The following is a 20,407-nucleotide window of genomic DNA, read 5'->3' on the forward strand; positions in this document are numbered from 1 at the left end:
CAAGTTGCTGGTGTTCACGCTGAGCCTTCAAAAAGGCAGCGCGTAATATCATTATACACTAAAGCTTTGTCTCCGGATTTCTTATAGGTGCTAAGAACTTTCTGGATGGAACTCCCTCTAGGCAAGGAATAATTTGATATTAGTACGTGTATATTGCTGGTATGACCTTGATGGTATACAGAAATACACATACGTAGATCTACGGGCTTATTATATCATGCATAGCTACTTGACCCAACACATCTTTATGGCTATGGTAGATGGTAGATTGTCACCAGCCAGAAGCTGTTAGACCTATGTCCTAGGATTGGATGGTAAGAGATCGCTGAGAGGTTCTAACTGGGTCCTTGGTCGTCATCAACGTCGTTGCGGCCGGTCCGGTGGTCTTGCAGGATGGTGTCGACGACCTGTAGGTGCCCTTAGCTGGCGACCGAGACACTGTAGATTCTTGTAGGTCTGCACGTCGACATAAAATCAAATTTTTCCTGCAGGCAAGCAGCAGCACTGCCACATCTGTGTAGCCTGCGCCAATGGCAACCGGATATGATATTGATGACAAACTCCCATTCTCGCTACATTGCGGGCTGGCATAAGTTAGGTAATTTCCATGGGCCCCAGTATAGCCGTTTGGACTGTTGTCTGGCTAAATAGTAGATAGATAGAGAAGGAGAGGCAACCAATGACGATCAATTAGAGTCCATTAGCATCTGGGCCTGTAGGGAGGCAAGATGACAAGAAGGGCCATGGAGCGTGCTAGCTGTAGCCCTTTATTATATGAATTGTTCCTGAATCCACTGCAAAGTCTATGTATAGGAATATAGCATTGGAATTCCTTGGAGACCTTAAAGAATTCTACTTTAGTCCAAAGGACAGAGACATCTACCAGAGATCACCATATAAATGACTACTATGTAGACCCCTCCAGAACTAGCTTACGGCCTCCTAGTTAGCCTTAGTCATCCTAAATAACTGTAAACCGTAAAGGAGAAGGTATATAGCAAACCCCTACTACTAGTACCTATATAGGAGAGTCTAGTATGAATGAATCAGCAGAGGCAGAAGATGAGGATAATGATATATATATATTTTTAAATGGTCAGCTAATGTGGGGAGAATATCTACAAAATATCAAAAATCAGTGATTACACTGTGGGTGGGCTAGCCACAGATAAGCAGATGTTATTTTGGTTTTGCCCCAATGGCTTGCTGTAAATCAAGGCAGCCCCGCATACCGCGGTGACAAGCTTATCGCCGGCGCTTATCATCTGGCTGGAAAGCCTGGAACCTCAGGAATCCAGGATCAGCTCATCATTCATTCCATCGATCTCAGTCCCCAGATTAATTGCAGGTCCCAACACTCGTCCTATCCAATCGTGTATGCGACAGTCAATGTCTCCTTTCCCCTTTCTCTCCCTCCCCCCCGAAGTCCGCCTCCAAGTCTACCATTATTTGATCCCCAACATTCCCGTTCGCAACTTCTCCCTGATCCGCAACAAAAGACCGCCCCTCAGACGAGACGGGCAACCCTGCTGCCCCGCCCTTCTCCGCGCCAACCATGCAATCCACACCGAAGCCATCCGCGAATGGTACAGCGCCGCGGCCTACGAGGTCATCGTCGATGCAAAGTATATCCTCTTCTGCGGCAAAATCCTAGCCCCCTATGTCCCGCTCCCGTCTACAATCCGCTACGTCACAACCATGCACCTCTGCATCGCGCTGCAGCGCACTCCCTTACATCTCCTCCGACCCGAGGCCACGGCACCGCTGGAACACCTTCTGGGCTTCCAGGATCGGCTTGTGACGCTGGCAAAGGGCATCGGGGATCCGGTTGGCCGGAGGTTAAGGACGCTCCTGGTTGAGATTGAGGTCGATGTGCCGCTGCTGTTGAGCTTGAGTAAGACACCAGCGGAGCTATTGGAATTGCTCCGGTGGAACTTGGATCCGGTCAGGCAGAACGTGAGGAGCGTGGAGGTCGTTAATTGGGAGGTCAAGGAGCAGAGTTACGGAATACAGAGTCAGGAGTTTCTGGCTGCCTATGGGGAATTGAGGACGGTCATGCATCGGTTTCTGGAGAATATGAGGGAGGAGATGGTATCCGACAAGGACAACCTGGTTTGACGTTCATGTATGTATTTACGACCATGCAACTATGTAATAATGTAAACAGGGAGTCGTCTGCTGATGCTGCTATCGGGGATCGCTCCAAAAAAGGAAAAAAAGCATGGCCAAGCAATTCAGCCGACAGCTGACTGTGCCTTGGCGTCAGCGTCATCACAGCCTGGTCTGCTTCACAACATTGAATTGCAAGAGACGCCGTTTATGCAGGTCTTGTTCATTCTTCTCCTTTTGTTGTCGATTTATCGAAGTTGTTTGTCTAGCCGAGATGGAAAACCAATTGCTTCATCCCTAAACAGACGCCGGCAATGCTGGGAATGCCGTCGCCGCCGACTAGTCTGCGACTTCTCACTCCCCGGGTGCCGCAAATGCTATACTGCTGGGGTCGAGTGTCCTGGCTACGACGAGAAGAAGCCGCTCAAGTGGGTTACAACGTGTGAGGTTGACATCCCGGCCTCGGAAGAAGACTGTTCAGCAGAGTACTGCCAAGCAGTCTGTGTCCGGAGATAGAAGTAACAGCTAGTACGAGGCTTGGAGTTTGAGCGTCTCCCGCGATCGACTGAACACTGAGCCTGGAGCCATCGTGGAGGCTGCATACTATTGTGAGTTCGCTTGTCGATTTGACCCACCAATGCTCTAATATATAGACAATACCTGCGTTCTACCGGAGTATACTTGCCTGCTCCAGCTAGCCGAAAACCCGTTCATTACTGCCTTTCTGCTATTCAGTGATGTGAGTACCAATATCTGTGTACGTTGAACAGACGCTGACGAGCATTTAAGTCCAGGCAATTTACTTCTCCCGATTGGTTTCATCACTTCACTGCAGCTCTGGAGATGATCACCCTCCGGGGAGGAGTGGGAAGGTCCTTCTCTCAGCTCCGCACTTCAAAGCTTTGTTGCTGTATTTCATGATGTAGATCTCTCCGTGTATAGTGGAACATACGCTAACCAGGTCTAGCATCAGAATCATCAGTAACACAACCAGTCCACTCCCCGACCACATCCCTCTAGGCTCGGATGTCGGTCGATCGACGTGATCTCGCAGATGTACGGGGACAGCTTCTTCCCTGTTCTCCTCTCTCCACCTGCAGTTTTGGCAGATATTATCCGGATCAATCATCTCCGAGTGCAGGCCTTCTCGCATTCATCCACCGAGTCGGAAGGAAAAGCTCTGGCCTTGCTAGGCAGGATCACGGCCGTTTCGCCAGAGCAGCGGGCCATTTCTTGCGTTTCCCCCGAAAAGGGAATAATTTTTGGTCATGTTTACCGCTCTGCAGTGATCCTGTACTGCACGTTGTCTCTCCAGAGTCTCTGCATCCTACCACAGACGGCACAGCTTAGATCAATGACGGTAACACATGCAAAAGAGCTCTCCTCGTATCTAAATCAGGCGTGCGGGGCACCTGGGAAGTGCATGCTCTGGCCGCTCGTTGTGACCGCAGTGTGCGCTCAGGGCAACCTGGACATGCAACAGTTTGTCAATCGACAGCTCTCCACTTTGGGAACGGACATCGGGACTCCCTTACCTCTGCTGGCGGCAGTTGTTTCCAGGAGATTCTGGGAGAGTAAGAGCAGAACCTGGGATGCTTGCTTTGACCGACCATACTGATTTGTTGTATAGGCTGTGATGCTGTACGGATATAATCGGATAGATCGGCCATCAGAGGAACAGATTATCATCATGGACGGCATTCATCTTGGTCTCGTGCTTAGGCGAGATGGCATAGGCAGAGTAGGATTTTAGTTTCCTGCAGACTTGGGAATAAAGTTGAGGACGGTTGCTAAACGATTGGCCAAGTAAGTGGAGCTGAGCTCTAATTTCTCTTCCGTCCATACTAACAATTACGGTTTTTCTTCACGGAAGGCTTGCGGACGCTATGGTAGGTCAGGATCAAAAAGGTGGCTGAGGCTGTGCAAGTTGAATAAGGTTCCCTTGTCAACTATCACTTTTAGAGCTACCCTCCAGGCTACAGCATTATATACCTCTTCCCGATGTGGCGAAGCTGAGACAATAATGCTTTGACGCCGAGACCGTTACCAAGCCTGGCCAATCAACCCGGCTCTATTCGACCATCGTCTGGTCGAGAACGACGAAAACAAGAGCCTTGGCTGAGGAAGCAAATTCGGCAAGCCAACGTCGCTTCTAGACACTGGCCCTTCCTTGCGCGGAGAATGCTTGGAGGATTCGTAAGGATTCGTATCCAGTCCTTAGCGGCTTAGCAAGACCCTGAACGTCTAGGCCTGGGTCTGTTTAGGGGTGTTCTTCGGATTTCGGCAGCTTTGATTTCAACTGCAGAGGAGAGCTCGATTCCCACTATGATTGATCGTCCTGCTCCGGGGATTGGGGTGACCTTGCTACTCCGTACTATCAGTTTATCAATATGGTGCAGACAACCACGGCAGCCGGTGAGATATTCGAGATGAACCCGCGATAACAAGAGGAACTGATCGGCCTGATCCTATTTACTTCAACGTGAGCAAGGTTAGTGCTCAATACCCAACATCTTGGCGAAGCGTCCATATGACGAAGGATCGTGGCACTCATCAGCGTGGCTATGCTAACGGTGATCAGTTACTGATTCAGGGTCTTAATTACAGTGGGATTGGCTCTGGTGACTTATATTGCCTATTAAATCATCATAGGTGGTATACCTAGAGGTAACTCTTCGGGTGAAACCCGAGGACTTATATATAGTTCTCTTACTCAAGTTCTGCTTGCCACCACAGTAATAATTAGGGATCGACCTTCACAATGCATTGGAACAGACTCCTGCATCTGGCACTTGGTACGTATCTCCTACCTGTGTCTCCGGATAGGTGCTGACGTGATAGCGCCCCTTGCCGCCGCCCAAATCTACTCTTTCTCTCCCGCAAGCGATATCGTCTATAGGGTGGTAGTACCGGAAAGCACAGCTTCGTCCAACTCCGGGCCAATCTACTTCCAAATCCGTGCGCCCACTTCGTACCAATGGGTGACTCTTGGCCAAGGCTCGCAAATGGCGGGCTCTAACATGTTCGTCATGTACGCCGCCTCTTCCAACAACGTCACCCTCTCTCCTCGGTCTGGCAGCGGCCGCTTCCTGCCAAGCTACAACCCCGGTGCGCAGATCGAGCTCCTAGACGGTACTGGGATCAGCAACGGGTACATGACTGCCAATGTGCGCTGCGATAACTGCCTTCAATGGACCGGTGGCTCTCTGGATCCGTCCAGCAGCTCAAGTAGCTGGATCTGGGCAGAGAAGCAGGGTCCCGCGATCGACTCCAACGATCCCAGGTACGCTATCACGCGGCATGATTCCCGCGGCGTGCACACCATCAACATGTCACAGGCCCGCGCGGCCAACGTGGATGCATCGAACCCGTTCGCGGGGCAGAACGCGGCCTCAACCCCAGAGACAGTTACAACAGGAGGGACCACAGCCTCCGAATCAGACTCGATATTAATAGCCCATGCCGTCCTCATGAGCGTCGCCTTTGTCGTGTTCTTCCCGTCCTTTGCTATCTCAATTCGCATCATCCCCAACTCCACGGTCGTCTCGCGCATCCACGCTCCACTGCAACTGCTCACCCTGGCTATGGCCCTCGCTGGCCTCGGACTGGGAGTCTACCTCGGCGTCGATACAAACCAAATGGACAAGTACCACCCAATCATTGGGCTGGTCGTTGTCGGCATGCTGCTGCTCTTCCAGCCCCTGATGGGCTTCCTCCAGCATATGCATTTCCGTCGCACGGGCGGGAAGAGCCTCTTCGCGTACGTGCACCGCTGGCTAGGCCGGACCCTGATTGCCCTTGGCATCATCAACGGCGGGTTAGGGTTCCTGCTTACCAAGAATGCGGGCAACGCTGCCCCCAAGGGCGCGGTCATCGCCTACTCGGTTGTTGCCGGCGTGGTTGGCCTGGCGTATATTACTTTTGTGATTGTGCTTCCGTTCAGGTCGAAGAAGAGTGCTGCGCCGCAGAAGGTGACATCGTTGAATGGGTCCGGTGAGGGAATTGCTATGCAGGAGAGGAACGGTGCCAGTGATTGACGAGGTATGAGATATCCATGGATTTCTGTATGCCTGTCTCGATGCTTGGGGTTTGATTAAGCATTTGGCCAGTACTAGATGGAGGTCAACTGTTGGACATGGAGAGTTAAAGATGAGTTGAAGCTGAATGGAATGGCACTATACTTGATGTAATATTAGCGGGTCTGCGGACTAACTAATGTCCTCATGGCTATACACGTAGTCAAATACCTGATGCCAATGAATTCGCCGGGTCTCCCAGGGCTGCCATTGAAAGTTTCTACCTGCATACCAATGTGCCTCCATTAAACACGCGGTTTCCAGCGCCTTTCCGCGACCGAGTCACAACAGCGAGCTAGTAATCAGCATTTCTCACCGTTGTCGCATAATACTACATCCCAAAGATGAGGTGTTCTTGACCATCATGGTTATCCAATAGAGTTAGAAAAAATGTCAACCCCAATAGACACCCCATCTAGAATACATAGACAACGGACCATATTAATTCCTTCATATATACACATTACACATCTAAAACTACTGACCCAACGAGGAGCGCACCATCTCCTCAACAACAACGCCCACGAGCCCACTAGCAACAACAGCCCACGTCCACGGATTCGCCAGCTCGGACAACCCAGGCCAGAAGCTGTTCTTCTCTCGTCGCCACGCCAGCAGCTGCGCATACTTGTGGGGGTCCTGCATTCTGTACCTCTCCTCCTGGCTCGCCTCATTCTGTGCATCGCCGCCTACAAACCGTAAGAAGACGTAGTTCGCAACCGGACCAAGCAGGACAAGCGGATTGAATGTGTTTGCCGCGTTGAGCACAACGAACGAGAGGTGCACGAGAGCGTCGCCCAGGTAGCTGTTACATGGCCATTAGCTCTTTTCGTCTTTCCAGTCGGCGGAGGAAAGGTGAATACGGATTGTTACATACTTTGGATGACGGACGATGCTCCACACGCCATGGCGGCAGAGATCATCGCGCTCCTTGCGGTGCAGCTCCAGCTGCGCATCGGCCAGAGCCTCCATCGCGAAGCCCGCGGTGAAGAGCCCGACACCGAGGGCGCGAAGCATGCCGGACGTCTCTGCGTCGAACGACACGCTCGACCAGCTCATCCGGAAGGGAAGCGTGAAGGGCAGCGTGATGAGAGTCAGGAAGGCCGCTTCGGGGAGATACGATTTGAGGAGCGCCGAGTTCCAGAATCCGGGGTCCTTGGCCTTGAGCTCCTCGTAGCGCGGGTCGTCTCTGCCGCGGGCGAGCGAGCGCGACACGATGCGGTAGAAGAGTCGACTGCCCCAGGCTGTGACGCAGGATAGCAGAACCTTTTCGGTCCAGGGGATGGCGTTGAGGGCGCTGGAGAAGGTGAGGTTATTGAGGTACATTGGTTCGCCGACGGCGCTCCACCAGGCGTTGGCGACTTGGCTGAGGGGCCAGACGTAGTCTTTGATTTCGCCGCGGTCGGTTGCTCTGGAGAGGGCGTAGGCTGCTACGGAGAAGCTGGAGTGCAGCGCGAATGAGGGGAGGATGGTTGATTTGAAGATGCCGACATCGCTAGTGTTGAGTCCGAGGTGGGAGCGTTCGTATGGCCATCGGTCGACGTCGACCAACGGCTTTGCTCCGAACTGCATTGTGAAGATACCGGTGAAAAAACCGCTATTTCGATTGAGTAGATTTCATCTTGGTGTTGATGGTGGTGTCCTGGGGTTTTGTAGGTCAATTCAGTATTGATGTCAGGATTATGTAACGGTTCGCTGCGGACTCCTGCCAAACAAGTATTCCCTACTTGATGATATCATTGTTATACATGACTTATATGATATACATGACTTATGTGGATTATAGAGAGGTGCTCTTCAATGGAAATGCATTGCCTCTATCTAGGAAACATTGCTTGTGGTGTTGATTAATATTGAGGTGTATCTATATCTATACATGTCAGAAGTATACTACGTTGCAAGAACAAAACGATTTCATGCAGATGCAGATGAGCTCTCCATGTCAAAATCACTCAGATGCTGATGTAGATCGAAGTTTATCTGAATGGTAGGCATGTCTGAACCGTCTGTAGTTCGGAATTGTTGCTTGATTAACGAGGACAATTGGCTCTCCCACAAGCTCAGGGACTGCAGATCCGCGTCAGTAAACCCTGCAAAATTATCGCCCTCTCGTATATATAGATCATGTTCATAGAGATTGCAAAAGGTCTCGGAAATCAGGGAGATGTCTGCAGACTGCACCAGGCATAAATCATGCAATTCGCACCCGTCGGGTATCTTCTCGAAAGGCAACTTGTTTGTTTGAATTCGTCGGATTTTGGCTGGGTCTGAGGCAAGCCTCCTTTTGTCATGGGAGGGTTTATTGCGCATGAGATAAGACCTCGGATCATGCGGGTTTAGACGAGGACTTGGGTTGTCAGTTTCAGAGATCGGTGGCGCTGGCCCCGCATTGTTGTTATTGACATCGGGCTGCAAAGCGGCTTTGGCAGCAAGATATCTGCTCACATGAGGTGAATTTGCAGCGGACGCATCCTTTCTCTGCTCGCGGAGCCTTGTGATCACTTCTCTCTTGCGCTTCTCAAAGTCAAGTGCTCTTTCCAACTCGAGGTTATGGTCAGCACTCGCAAGTCTGTGCAGTTTTGCAGACCATTGGTCCAGCCGTCTCGATGCAGGCTCTGAGGCACGACTCCGGCTGACGACTGACGTCTCGTCCTCAGATGGTTCTAGGCTTCCTGCTGCCACAGCGGAACCCCGAGGGGTCGCTGTGTCTGAAGTGGCCGGCGGACGTTCACGTTGTGCGAATCGGTCCTCCGCCAGCTGCGACAACGGAGGCTCATCATGTTCGTTTTCCGGACACTGCTCAACCGGCTCTTGACGGGATGATGCTTGTGTGGTCTTCATAAACCATGTATCAAGAGCACCATTACCGTAACGCTCCCTGTCGCGTTGCCTTAGGGCTCTTGATCGTACAGAGGGGCCGTGTAATGGCGTGATTGGAGAAGTTTGTGCCAGGTCGGAGACCGAAGCAGAAGAGTGAGACTCGGCTGGAGAGTGTGACAGTCGATTCGAACCAGGCGTGGATGTACTCGGCGAAGCGGAACTTGCTAAGCGCAACGGAGATGACTCGGTCATAGACCTGGATTCTTGTTCCTGCGCGGCAGGAGGCAGCCGTGCGGAGCCTGTTAGAACCCTCGCCGGAGTTTTATGAGATAGAGCTCCAGAAGGAGCATACAGTCGCGTCACTGACCATGGGTTGAGACCCTCTAGATCTCTGGTTCGCGTGTATCCGGACGCTCCTGGACTTCCATCGGAGAATAATCGCTGTTCGTGTCGGCCATGCTTCGGACTGCTCCTCATGTGGAAAAGCGAACTAGCCGTGACGAAGCTTGGTGGCTTGTTGCCCTCACTCACAGTCTCGGCAGAACATTCAGTGCTGTCTTTACGAGCTAAAAGTAGTTCGAAGGCATCACTATTTACCATCCTTTCTTTCCCTTTGGAGGAGCTTTTGTGCTTCTCGTGCCTGTCCAGGGTTTCACCGTAAACGTCCTTGAAGAGTTCTTCTGCAAGCGAGAGAAGGTCTTGCTGATTCTCGAATAAAACATCGTCCTTGGCCGGTTCAACATTCACATCGTAGCTGGCTTCTGGGCAGCGGATCTGCAAGCAAAGGAATGGATCTGATATGTATGGGAACCCGCCGCTACGGGAAGCAGCGGCTCGCAGATAGGTCTTGTACAGTTTTGAGATCTCCTGTCCAATGCCTCGGGATGCTGAGAGAGGTCTGCCGTCCACACTGAAAAACTGTCCTGCATTGTTCACTTTGGAGAAATCTGCGCTCATCAGCCAAGTTCTCGGTTCAATGGACAGAGTAAATACCTGATCCAGGATCCGCAAGTAGGGCCATCAGCTGAAAAGAAGAGCCATTGACAACTCTAGATTCCTCACCGGACTCGTTTGCGCACGGCCACGGCTTGGTTACGCAAGCAGAAGCGACCTCAGTGCCGGCAACTTTGAGTGCTGCGTCCGTAAGCGAGGCATTTTTTCCAGGGGCGAAGACCCAGTTGGCCTTTTCGTTAGCAGCTTTAAGAACCTTCAGGGAGAGCCTAATAGTGGGCTGAGCGATAGCATATGACTGTACGATCTTTTTAATCTTGGCTACTGTCTTTGCGGTGCTTTTCAATACTGTTTGCCTGCGGACTGGTATGCTCTTGAAGAGATCCGTAACTCGCACCGTTGTACCGACTGGGTGCGAGGCACGTTGAGTACTCCAATCGTCAGCATACGGAGTTCTGAAGCCTCCCACCGGGTAACGTACCTGATGAGCTCCCCATTTCGCCCATATTTGATGCAGAAGCCAACAGGGTCCGCTTCAACTCTGGTGGTAACTGTCACTCCTCCGCAAACTTCGGCAGCACTTGCTAACGCTTCACCTCTAAAGCCTAGCGATTTTCCGCCGAGTTTCCTCAGATCCTCGACAGTCGCGATCTTGCTAGTAAAGGCACGTCTACAGACGAAAGGATGATCTTCGGCTGGAATCCCATGTCCATTGTCCTTCACTTGGATCACATCGACTGTGTTCTGGGAGATTTCTACAGAAATTGCAGTGGCGTGTGCATCAAGTGAATTGTCCAGCAACTCCTTGACAATGGAGCAGGGGTCTGAAATGACTGAAGTTGAGCCAATTGCTCGAACAGTGGTCTGGGGAAGGGCCTTGATCGGCATCCTCAACGGCGATGACGGGATTCTCGGATCATCCTCTAGATGTATTGATCCCTTTCATTTTTATTGATAAGAGCCACTTGAATACTGATGCACTCGATGAATATATTTCAGCGAAGTATGCTTGAAGACGGCAGGGATGAATGGCCGTCGATATTTCCACGCACGTTTCTTGTAAGATTCGAGTCACGTGCTCGACGCTTAGTCAAGGCCACCCGCACACGTGGTCAGCATCAACAATCCTTCTGATTCTGAAGAATCATCTTGAAGCCATGGTCGGTTATCTTTTGCATCAATCAAGTCCAATCAAGTCCCTATAATGAATAAGTCTGTATAGATGAATGTGTCTTCAGCAAAATGCTCTGTCGCTCGTTCAACATTTCGCAGTTGGCGATTCCGTTCGTCTCCGTGTTAATCAGTTTTCTTGCGTACACGTCCCAGTTATTTTTCTACTATTTTGAGGAGGCGCCCCTAAGATCGGAAGAGTTCTGGCGGCTGAACATCTTTGCTGTGTGTATTTGGGTGTGCTATTACCGCGCATGCACTGTAGATCCTGGCCGGATACCCAAGGATTGGACGCCGCCCAACCTGAAGCAATTGGAAAAGGATTGCGCTGGGGGTAGGCAGCGCTGGTGTCGACGATGCGAGGCGTTCAAGCCACCGCGAGCGCACCATTGCAAGACCTGTCAGAGGTGAGATTCTGTGGCTCGAAAGCGGTTCCCGACTGACGATTTGCAGGTGCATTCCAAAGATGGACCACCACTGTCCGTGGACATCGAATTGCGTTTCGCACTTTACCTATCCTCATTTCATGAGGTTTCTGTTCTATGCTGTAGTAGGCATGGGTTATCTTGAGACTCTTCTCTTCGAGAGGGCTTCGATAGTCTGGGCATCGCGCCATCTCCCTAGTGTATGAACAGAGTGTTAGCTTGTTTCTGGTGCAAGCTAATTCCATCTTAGTATCTCGGCCCTGGCTTGGGACAACTGGTCCATCTCTTCATTTTATTGGTGGTGAACAGTTTGACATGGCTTGCATTATTTATTCTTCTCCTCCGAAGCATCTGGTCCCTAGCTCTTAATACCACCACTATTGAGTCGTGGGAGATTGAACGGCATGAGACTTTACTAAGACGAGCTCGGCATTTTGGGGGATATCTGTCTGGACCGGGGGGGATCCAGATTCGGATTAAGAAGCAGGAATTTCCATATGATATTGGCATATGGTCGAATATTAGAGCCGGAATGGGCGGCAGCGCGAACGTTAGTTCAGCCGGAAGATTTCTGAGATGCAACGCTGATGATATCCAGGTATTGAGTTGGTTCTGGCCTTTTGCAGCTACTCCTGACCGGTCGACCGGTCTAGAATTTGAAGTCAATGGCTTTGAGGGTGAGTGCACTGCAATGTACATGGAGGTGGTATATAGAAACTGTTCATCTAATGCTGGATAGACCCCAACCTATCATGGCCGCCGCCAGACCCGGATCGCATTCCACTCCCTGCCAAGCGGGAGGATATGAGCGCCGCCATTGCGGCTGCCGATGCTTCGTATCACAGGGCTTTACAGGCGCGGAATATCCAGCGTTCCAACGATGCCAGCCATTCAGGAGGACATCCCATACAGCGTCGGAAACGCTTCCATGACCGGTTTAATGAAAATAAAGCGAAAGAAAGGCTCTCCGAAAGTGAGAGTGACTTTTCCGATGATGAGGAAGTACAGGATGGTGAAGAAGGCTGGAAGAACTCTGAAGGAGACCGCCTTCGTGATTTTGGAGTTGACGAGGAAGCCGAGTTCTATGACGAGGAAGACATTCCTCTTGGCATATTGATGCAAAGACGTCGACAACAATAGCTGGGTGGCTGGTGATATGCTGTATGATAGAGTCTTTGAATTCACAACGACTGACTCAAATCAGCGTCGAATCTCGGATCATGGAGAGACAGAAAATCCCCCAACATCTGCGTTTCCGGATGCTGCAGCTCCCGTGGCAATGCACTTCCCCCACCGAACAAAGCCCATTCAGCCGCGCCATCGAATAACCTCAAAGAGCCCAGATTCTCATTGCTCTCTGCCATACCGGAGGGATCCATCTCGCCTGTCGGCCAACCTTGCTCGTGAATCGATCCCGCAACCGTTTCGAAGGAATTGCAATTCCCATCATTCTGCCGCTTCCACATAGACTCCCACTGTTTAAACTCCTCGTAGTCCGAGGCTACCTTGCCCACCTCATCAAACGACCTTAGTCTCACAAGCGCCCTCTCCAACACCTCAATCAGCTCCACCTCCGATCTTGCGGACTCCCCAGTCGCCGCCATCTCCCGAATCATGTCTAACCCGACCCGCAGCGCCTTGCGAAAGTGGTCAGAACGATCCTGGATCGAGTACGCAATTAGCACTAGCAGCGCCGCCCGGCACGAGCTATATTCTATATACGAGGCGCGCGCCAGGCCAGGACCACTATCACTGTCGCGGAGGGTGCTGCAGATGGAGATTGCGTCGGCGGCGGCTGTGATGCAGCATGTCACCAGTTCCTGGCGGGGCGTGAGCTGTTGCCCGGTGCCTGAGGGGGGAGTAGCTGGCGAGGTTGGGTTTGAGGGCGAGCCTCGCGAGAAGAGAAACGGGCGGCCGATGAACATACGGAGGAGGCAGTGTTCGAGTTTGATGTGGGCTGTTGATCGATCGACTGGGGTCTGGGCGTCGTTCTTTGGGATGGTTAATTGAAGCGACGACCACCATTTTTCCAGGTCGGTTTTTCTGTCGGCGAGCCGTGAGAGCAAGAGTGGGAAGTCCTGTTTGGGGGTGGTGCGGAGGAGGGATCTGGGCTGTTAGTTGTCTGGGGTTTCATGGAAGAGTAAGACGAAACGCACATTTCTTTATAGAAATCCTCCAGGTGATGTGTGAGATGAATCGAAGCAAGCATATATACGGCTGTCGAGTCCTGATCACCCGCATCGACTGGCAGATGCGTGTCGACGTCGGATCTCAGCATTCCCAGGGGTCGTCCATGGAAAATAGATATTTTCCTACTTCGTCAGCGACACTGCGCAAAATGCGAAAGAGAAAGGATACCTCTCCATCGCATACGCCGTCCACCACACCCTATTCCTCGTCTCCATCATCGCCGCACTAAAGGTTTTCCCCACGCATCGCCGATGCATGCCGTTCTGCATCGCCAGCCGAATCGTCAGATTGATATACACGTACCCCAACCCCGCCGCATCAATCGGCAACGCATACGCCGCCAAGAGCAAACAAGCCTGCACGCTCTCCAACGAGGACAGCTCGATAATCTCCGGTAGGAGACGGATTGCTTCCTGGTAGAACATGGTTCCCAGCTCGTCCTCGGAGAAGTCCTGGGTTTGGCCGGACGAGGCAGGAGCGGGCTTTGCTTCGAGGTAGGCATATTGCGTGCCGATGGCAAAGATAGTCAGGATAATGCCGAGGACTGGGGCCTCTTTGCTGGTGAGGGATCCCGGGTTGGTGTAGAGAGCGGCTAGTCTGGTGCGGAGCCATGATCTATCGACGTAGAAGTAGTGAGTTACGGCGTGTTTGAAGAAGATGTTGACGAGAAACTCGGCGATGTGGCGAGGGGGGATGCAGGAGATGGCTGCTGCGAGAGTTCGCGAGCTGGATCGGAGCTGTTTTGCTCGGGGGTAGTTTGATATTTGGTTTGGAGGGGTCTGGAGAAGTTAGTCAGTTCGGTGAGCTCTGGCAGAGACATACCTGGCTCAGGGGAGCGGAAGTGGAAGCGGCCATCCTATCCTCTATCTGGCGCTTGACGCGCATGGAAAAGTTCCAGTAGGAGAATTCCCCGGAGAAGTCTGTCGACAGTCAGCGCCGCCATGTACACTGTGGAATAGAAAAAGCTCACGAGTAACGGTATCCTCGACCGGATCGATCGTGCACTCCTCCTCCACAGCCAATTCAGCCTCGTCAGTCTCTGTCTGCGGCCCCTTCTCCGTCTCTTCAATCGACAACGCCATCTGGCCGAGACTCTTCGTATCCAGCGCGATCCCCTTGAACGCATGTTTCAGGATTCGCTCCATGTACATGCCCCGCTCCTGCAGCTCGAGAAATGCATCACGAGTGCTAGCAGCGTCAGCCTGAACAAAGTACTGATGAGTGACTTTAACGACGTACCCGATATCCTGCGACACAGGCATACCGCGCACGCGACACGGACGGCCCAGATGCGAACATTTCCTGCATGGGATTCCTCCCTCGCATTTTTCTTTCCATCGGCGGCATTGATCGCAGCTGTATGGTCAGCGTGCTTCTTGGTGGTTCGTTCTGACGTTCGGCCTACGCTCTGGCTGTGCGCTTTCTCTCGTCCGTTACTTTGCGGCGTTGGAGTCGGGGTGCGGGTGCTTCGGTGCTTGACTGCGGTCTGGAGCCGGGAGGTACAGGTGACTGGTATGCGCTCATTTTCTGTCTTGATATCTATTGAAGGAAATAGTTATGAGTTGTGTCTCCAAAGGACGCCGTGGGAGATAGTCATTTGGGATCGGCGTGTGGCTGCAGCTTGAAGCGGGCTTATCTCTGGTGGGGAAAGATAACAGAGGCGGGATAAATCGTAAACATGGGGAACTGATCCACTGATAAACACTAACGCTAATCTCGGGTGCTGAAAGAGGAATTATATCTGATATGCACCAACTGCCAACTGGTTAACTGTACGATCTACTGCTTGGTAGCAGGAAACGACCCCGTCCCAAGGATATCTCCCGCCTCTTCTTTTCCCGTCTGCGCCCTCTCGATCCTCGCCTTTGTCGTGTTGAACAGCCTTGGCATCCCCGTCTCCTCAAACCCAACTCCCTCGCCCACCATCCTCGCCAATCCCTCCGCCGCCAGCCACACCACCGGCATCCCATGCCCATTCAACCCCGCCAGGATAAACTGCCCCTCGCAGTCAGGCACTGCCCCAACATGCGGGTTCGAGTCATATGAGTAACCCATGACCCCCGTCCAGATCTGGTCCACCCTCGCCCCAGACTCCTCCCACCCGCGGAACGTTCGCTGCATGTACCCGTTGTAGAAGTCCTTGGCCGCGTCGATGAGCACGCTATCGTCGGTATTATTGTACCACTGTTCGCGATGAGGTCTGAAGAGCGCCGACGCGCCGCCGACGATGATGCTCCCGTCTGCGCGGGGGATAAGATACGATAGGACGTTGTCCTTGGTGCGGTCGATGTAGGAGTTGGTGAGAAGTGGGGCGGTTTGCCCTTCTGGGACGGTGATGCGGCAGCAAATGCCTTTGCAGGGGATGATGTTGTGTTTGTACTGCGGGAGGAGGGAGGAGACGTAGGCGTTGGAGGTGTGGATGACCTTGTTGGCGTGGAGGGAGCCGCGAGGGGTGTCGATTGTGAATTTACCATCTGCAGATGGTGTGACTGCGGTGGCCGGCGTGTGGGTTTGGAGGTTGACCTTTCCTGAAGCTAGGAGGCTGACGAGGAGGTGCATGATGAGTTTGTAGGGCCAGATGGTGGCCGCCGTGTAGGAGGCACAGGCCAGGGCGCCTTTGACGCCGCAGATCTGATCGCGTAAGTATGGGGTAAGATGGTTCTGGTATCAACCGGGGGATTCAGACGTACTCCCTCTACATTCTTTCCTATGTGGAAGTCAACATCGTCCATGTATGCAAACCCATGCCCCTTCATCCGCTCGTACACCTTCTTCGCTCCCTCCGCCGCTTGCTCATTACACCACACATCGATCGTCCGTGTAAGTCTGAAATCACAGTCGATTTGCTCGCTCTCCACAAGTTTCTTGATTGCTTGGATATGCGCAATCTCAAACTCGGCAATCTCCGCTGCTGCTTCGGGCCCAGCGCGGTCAATGTACGTGGGGATATGTCCGTACAGGTCTGGGCGCAGATGGCCTCCATTGCGACCGGTGGCGCCAGAACACGCACCTCTTGCCTCTAGAATCGTGATTGAGTTGATATTGGGGTGCTTGTGCAGTAAATGCCAGGCCGTGCTCACACCCGCGTACCCAGCGCCGATGATCACGACATCGCTGTGCGTCGGGAGATCTTCGGTGGAGCGATGGTCGTGTAGTTTGTGGGGATTGTTCTGCCAGAAGCAGGCCAGTGGGTTTGGAGGAAGGGTCGACATTGCTTGTTTTCTATGTTCTTAATCACTACGGTCAGTTTGACACTGTAGAGGTCTCCTATATACTTATTCTGGCGGCGACGTGGTCTGACCAGGAGTGGACTACTGCGAAAGATCCTCCGGTCAAGCCCCGATGGTCGACAGGTTTACTCCGTACCGTACCTTCTCCACTTCTCTCTTTCTCCACTGATAATCTGTATAATCCCTGGTCCTTTCTTATCTTTTACTATGCGATCTGCAATGATCCGGTCAAGTCCGGCATATCATCATGTGACCGTGCATCATCCGGTCCAGTTCCGGTTGGTCTTGATGTCACTATCCCCAGAAGCAAGGGCTTTGGTTGCAGTGGCTACACGAAAAGAGGGGAAGATGGAACCTAGCGACAGGAATTGCAAATGCATCGTCTTCATTGGAAGAATATGGCAAGCTATCTACCTCTCCCCAATCTCAAAGCTAAACCATCACCGGGTGAGCTGGAGCAGGGAGATAAGACGTTGGTTAAATATCGCCAACTGGCCTGGCCACCGGATCACATCAATCCCAAGGTCCTCATCTTACTTCCGAATTGAGACTGCCACCTGAAAGAGCCATCCCAATGATCATGTCAGATCCTGGAAAAGACCCCCTCCAGGACACCGAAAAACAGCTCCCCGACAATGACTCCGCCACCGATCATCTCGGCGAGATCCGTCTGGTCAAACAGGGTCTCCATCAGCGACATATCCAGATGATTGCGCTGGCCGGGACCATTTGGCACCGGACTCTTCCTTGGCTCGGGGCGTGCCATTGCGCGCTCGGGACCCCTTGGGGCCCTCCTCGGGTACACCATCGTCGGCCTGGCCGGCTCAACCGTTGTGTTTGCCGTCGGCGAGATGGGGGCTCTGGTTCCGCTGAATGGAGGCGTGGTCCGCTACGCCATGCTCTTCGTCGACCCGGCGCTGGCCTTTGCAAACGGCTGGAACCAGGTCTATTCGTACCTAGTCTCGATCCCCGCGGAGCTCTCCGCGACGGCCGTCATCGTCGAGTTCTGGGTGACGGTCAACAATGCGATCTGGATTACGGTGTTCGGGGTGCTGATGCTGGCGACCGCACTGCTGTTTGTACGCGTGTACGGGGAGCTCGAGTTCGGGTTCTCATTGATCAAGATCATGCTCGTCATCGGCATCAATATCATGGCGCTGGTGATCACCTGCGGAGGCGGGCCGGACGGGCAGCGCATCGGATTCAGATACTGGCGGGATCCCGGCCCGTTCGTGCAGTACCTGGACGTCCCGGGCTCGTGGGGCCAGTTCCTGGGGTTCTGGACGACGCTCAATAACGCGCTGTATGCGTATTCGGGGATGGAGAACATCACTGTCGCGGCGGCGGAGACCCGGTATCCGCGGCAGTCGATCCCCAAAGCGGCGCGACGGATCTTTGCCCGTGTGTTTCTGTTTTATATCCTGTCCATCTTCATGGTTGGCATGGTGGTCCCCTCGAATGACCCCACCCTGCTTCGGTCTACCGGCAATGCGTCGCAGTCGCCTTTTGTCATTGCCGCGCGGCGCGCAGGCATTCAGGCCGTCCCATCTATTATCAACGCGGCGGTGTTGACGTCGGCCTGGTCCGCGGGGAATTCCAACATGCTGGGAGGCTCACGCATTCTCTTCGGGCTGGCCATGCACGGACACGCCCCTAAACTTTTCACTAGGGTCAACCGGTTCGGGGCGCCGTATGTGGCTGTCGCCCTGATCGGCGTCTTTATGGGGCTGGGCTACATGACGCTGTCGGACTCGGCCAGCATCGTGTTCACCTGGCTGCAGGACATCGTCTCCATTTCAACCCTCGTGAACTGGATGTGTATCTGCATTATTTACCTGCGGTTCCAGTACGGGTGCCGCAAGCAGGGAATCGACCGGCACAAGGAACTACCGTGGGCGGCGCCGCTGCAGCCGTACCTGACGTGGTTTGCGCTCATATTGTTTACATTGCTGTTGTTCACGGGGGGGTATAGCACGTTTATGCGGGGCCACTGGGATACAGAGACGTTTGTCTCGTCGTATTTGAATATCCCAATCATTCTGGGGTTGTATTTTGGGTATAAACTGTGGGGGAAGACGGCGATTGTGCGACTGGAGGATATTCCCATCCGGCCGTTTCTCCAGGTGTACCGGGACGAGCCTAGGCCAGAGCCAACGAGGAGGACATGGTGGAGGCGGTTGAATATTCTATGGTCATAGCTACATTCATGTAATGCATGTTTATCACGACTGATACTGCAAGATTGCACTCCATGATAAGACTTGCTAGAGATACGGGAGTAAGCTCCGATACTACTCCGATGTGGATCGGACCATCTGATCAGTACTCTATACCCAGATCATAACCAGATTGCCAGATTGCCAGATAGATCCATGTTCATCTCTCATCCATGATCCGCCGGGTGTGATCCGGTCCAAGACCATGGCCCCGTCACTCCACTCTACATCTCCACATAAAACAACCCCTCCCCTCCCCTCACTCATCCCCTTTCCCAAATCAATTGAAACAAATTGCATTGAATAATCTACAGTCCACAGCACAGTTACCACGAAAATGCCAACAAAACACATCATCTTCGACGTGGTCGGCACCTGCGTCTCCTTCGACGCCTACTTCGCCTCCATCGCCGCCACCATCGGCCCAAAACTCTCTTCGCATGGGATCACTCCCACACACTTTGGCTACACCTGGATGACCGCCGCGGAACTCGAATTCACCTTCTTGTCTATTTCCGAGTCCTACCGGCCCTACAAAGACGTCATGCGCGCGCTCTTCTACCGCAGTCTTTTCATGGCTGGGGTGGCGCAGCCTCGCAGGGTCTTTACAGAGGAGGAGCGGGATGCTTGTCTCGCCGGCTATGCGTCGCTGCAGCTGCGTCCGGAGCTGGTCCCTGCGTTGGAGAAGTTGCGCAGCGCAGGGTTTGAGGTGTGGTGTCTTACGACTGGGGATGTGGAGCGTGTCCGGGGGTATTTTACCAGGGCGGGGGTTGAGATGCCGGTTGAAAGGGTGTTGAGTTGTGATGGGTTGCGGGTTGCGAAGCCGGCGCCGGGGGCTTATCGGGCTGCGATTGAGACGATTGGGTCTGGGGGGGAGGATGAGAAGTGGTTTGCGGCGGCGCATCTGTGGGATGTGTCTGCTGCGGTGAGGGCGGGGTTTCGGGGGGCATACTGCGGTGTGCTTGAGGGGGAGGGATGCTGGGAGGTGTTTGAGAGGGAGAGCTTGGAGGTTGTTGCAGAGGGGTTGGTGGAGATGGTGGAGGGCGTTATTCAACTGTCTGGTTAGTGCTTTCTCTAAATCTATCTTGCATTCGATGCGCTGCGGATGACTGTTTTGGATAGAGTATAGGACTATAGGTAAGGTGTCCTCTGATGTACAGGCTATCATAGCATCAAGAGATCGACCATACACTCATATCGTATCATATCATATCATATCA

The 20,407-nt window shown here is 52.9% G+C and overlaps 10 protein-coding genes across 10 annotated transcripts; 6 read left to right on the forward strand and 4 right to left on the reverse strand.

Moving 5' to 3' along the window:
- Positions 1 to 1,377: 1,377 nt before the first annotated feature.
- On the forward strand, positions 1,378 to 2,118 carry AFUA_8G05790 (uncharacterized protein; the record flags this gene model as incomplete). Its single annotated transcript, XM_742287.1, has 1 exon — positions 1,378 to 2,118. The coding sequence occupies one exon, from the start codon at positions 1,378 to 1,380 to the stop codon at positions 2,116 to 2,118; it is 741 nt and encodes a 246-aa protein (XP_747380.1).
- Positions 2,119 to 2,181: 63 nt separating this feature from the next.
- finA (Zn(II)2Cys6 transcription factor domain-containing protein) lies at positions 2,182 to 3,727 on the forward strand (the record flags this gene model as incomplete). The annotated part of the gene is made up of 2 exons (XM_077805329.1): positions 2,182 to 2,594; positions 3,130 to 3,727. 2 exons carry the CDS (start codon positions 2,182 to 2,184, stop codon positions 3,725 to 3,727), a joined length of 1,011 nt encoding a protein of 336 aa, XP_077661456.1.
- Positions 3,728 to 4,870: 1,143 nt separating this feature from the next.
- AFUA_8G05805 (cytochrome and DOMON domain-containing protein) lies at positions 4,871 to 6,146 on the forward strand (the record flags this gene model as incomplete). Its single annotated transcript, XM_742289.1, has 2 exons — positions 4,871 to 4,904; positions 4,936 to 6,146. 2 exons carry the CDS (start codon positions 4,871 to 4,873, stop codon positions 6,144 to 6,146), a joined length of 1,245 nt encoding a protein of 414 aa, XP_747382.1.
- A 396-nt stretch (positions 6,147 to 6,542) lies between these two features.
- AFUA_8G05810 (DUF1295 domain protein) lies at positions 6,543 to 7,853 on the reverse strand. The gene is made up of 2 exons (XM_742290.3): positions 7,063 to 7,853; positions 6,543 to 6,990 (listed from the first exon to the last, which is right to left on the reverse strand). Exons 1-2 carry the CDS (start codon positions 7,755 to 7,757, stop codon positions 6,663 to 6,665), a joined length of 1,023 nt encoding a protein of 340 aa, XP_747383.2. The 5' UTR covers positions 7,758 to 7,853; the 3' UTR covers positions 6,543 to 6,662.
- A 97-nt stretch (positions 7,854 to 7,950) lies between these two features.
- Positions 7,951 to 10,971, reverse strand: AFUA_8G05820 (putative DNA mismatch repair protein). Its single transcript, XM_742291.2, has 3 exons — positions 10,438 to 10,971; positions 9,999 to 10,387; positions 7,951 to 9,952 (listed from the first exon to the last, which is right to left on the reverse strand). Exons 1-3 carry the CDS (start codon positions 10,842 to 10,844, stop codon positions 8,100 to 8,102), a joined length of 2,649 nt encoding a protein of 882 aa, XP_747384.1. The 5' UTR covers positions 10,845 to 10,971; the 3' UTR covers positions 7,951 to 8,099.
- A 126-nt stretch (positions 10,972 to 11,097) lies between these two features.
- On the forward strand, positions 11,098 to 12,691 carry pfa4 (putative palmitoyltransferase with autoacylation activity Pfa4; the record flags this gene model as incomplete). Its single annotated transcript, XM_742292.3, has 5 exons — positions 11,098 to 11,533; positions 11,580 to 11,751; positions 11,802 to 12,101; positions 12,150 to 12,228; positions 12,291 to 12,691. Exons 1-5 carry the CDS (start codon positions 11,199 to 11,201, stop codon positions 12,689 to 12,691), a joined length of 1,287 nt encoding a protein of 428 aa, XP_747385.2. The 5' UTR covers positions 11,098 to 11,198.
- Positions 12,692 to 12,732: 41 nt separating this feature from the next.
- Positions 12,733 to 15,265, reverse strand: AFUA_8G05840 (transcription factor domain-containing protein; the record flags this gene model as incomplete). The annotated part of the gene is made up of 5 exons (XM_742293.1): positions 12,733 to 13,657; positions 13,910 to 14,520; positions 14,564 to 14,661; positions 14,712 to 15,043; positions 15,147 to 15,265. The coding sequence occupies 5 exons, from the start codon at positions 15,263 to 15,265 to the stop codon at positions 12,733 to 12,735; spliced, it is 2,085 nt and encodes a 694-aa protein (XP_747386.1).
- A 255-nt stretch (positions 15,266 to 15,520) lies between these two features.
- Positions 15,521 to 16,953, reverse strand: AFUA_8G05850 (NAD(P)/FAD-dependent oxidoreductase; the record flags this gene model as incomplete). The annotated part of the gene is made up of 2 exons (XM_742294.1): positions 15,521 to 16,372; positions 16,432 to 16,953. 2 exons carry the CDS (start codon positions 16,951 to 16,953, stop codon positions 15,521 to 15,523), a joined length of 1,374 nt encoding a protein of 457 aa, XP_747387.1.
- A 176-nt stretch (positions 16,954 to 17,129) lies between these two features.
- Positions 17,130 to 19,219, forward strand: AFUA_8G05860 (aromatic amino acid and leucine permease). Its single transcript, XM_742295.2, has one exon. The coding sequence runs from the start codon at positions 17,823 to 17,825 to the stop codon at positions 19,167 to 19,169; it is 1,347 nt and encodes a 448-aa protein (XP_747388.1). The 5' UTR covers positions 17,130 to 17,822; the 3' UTR covers positions 19,170 to 19,219.
- A 158-nt stretch (positions 19,220 to 19,377) lies between these two features.
- Positions 19,378 to 20,253, forward strand: AFUA_8G05870 (putative 2-haloalkanoic acid dehalogenase; the record flags this gene model as incomplete). Its single annotated transcript, XM_742296.2, has 1 exon — positions 19,378 to 20,253. The coding sequence occupies exon 1, from the start codon at positions 19,525 to 19,527 to the stop codon at positions 20,251 to 20,253; it is 729 nt and encodes a 242-aa protein (XP_747389.1). The 5' UTR covers positions 19,378 to 19,524.
- Positions 20,254 to 20,407: the final 154 nt, after the last annotated feature.

Source organism: Aspergillus fumigatus, chromosome 8 (assembly GCF_000002655.1).
Source record: "Aspergillus fumigatus Af293 chromosome 8, whole genome shotgun sequence".
Taxonomy (NCBI): Eukaryota; Fungi; Ascomycota; class Eurotiomycetes; order Eurotiales; family Aspergillaceae; genus Aspergillus; species Aspergillus fumigatus.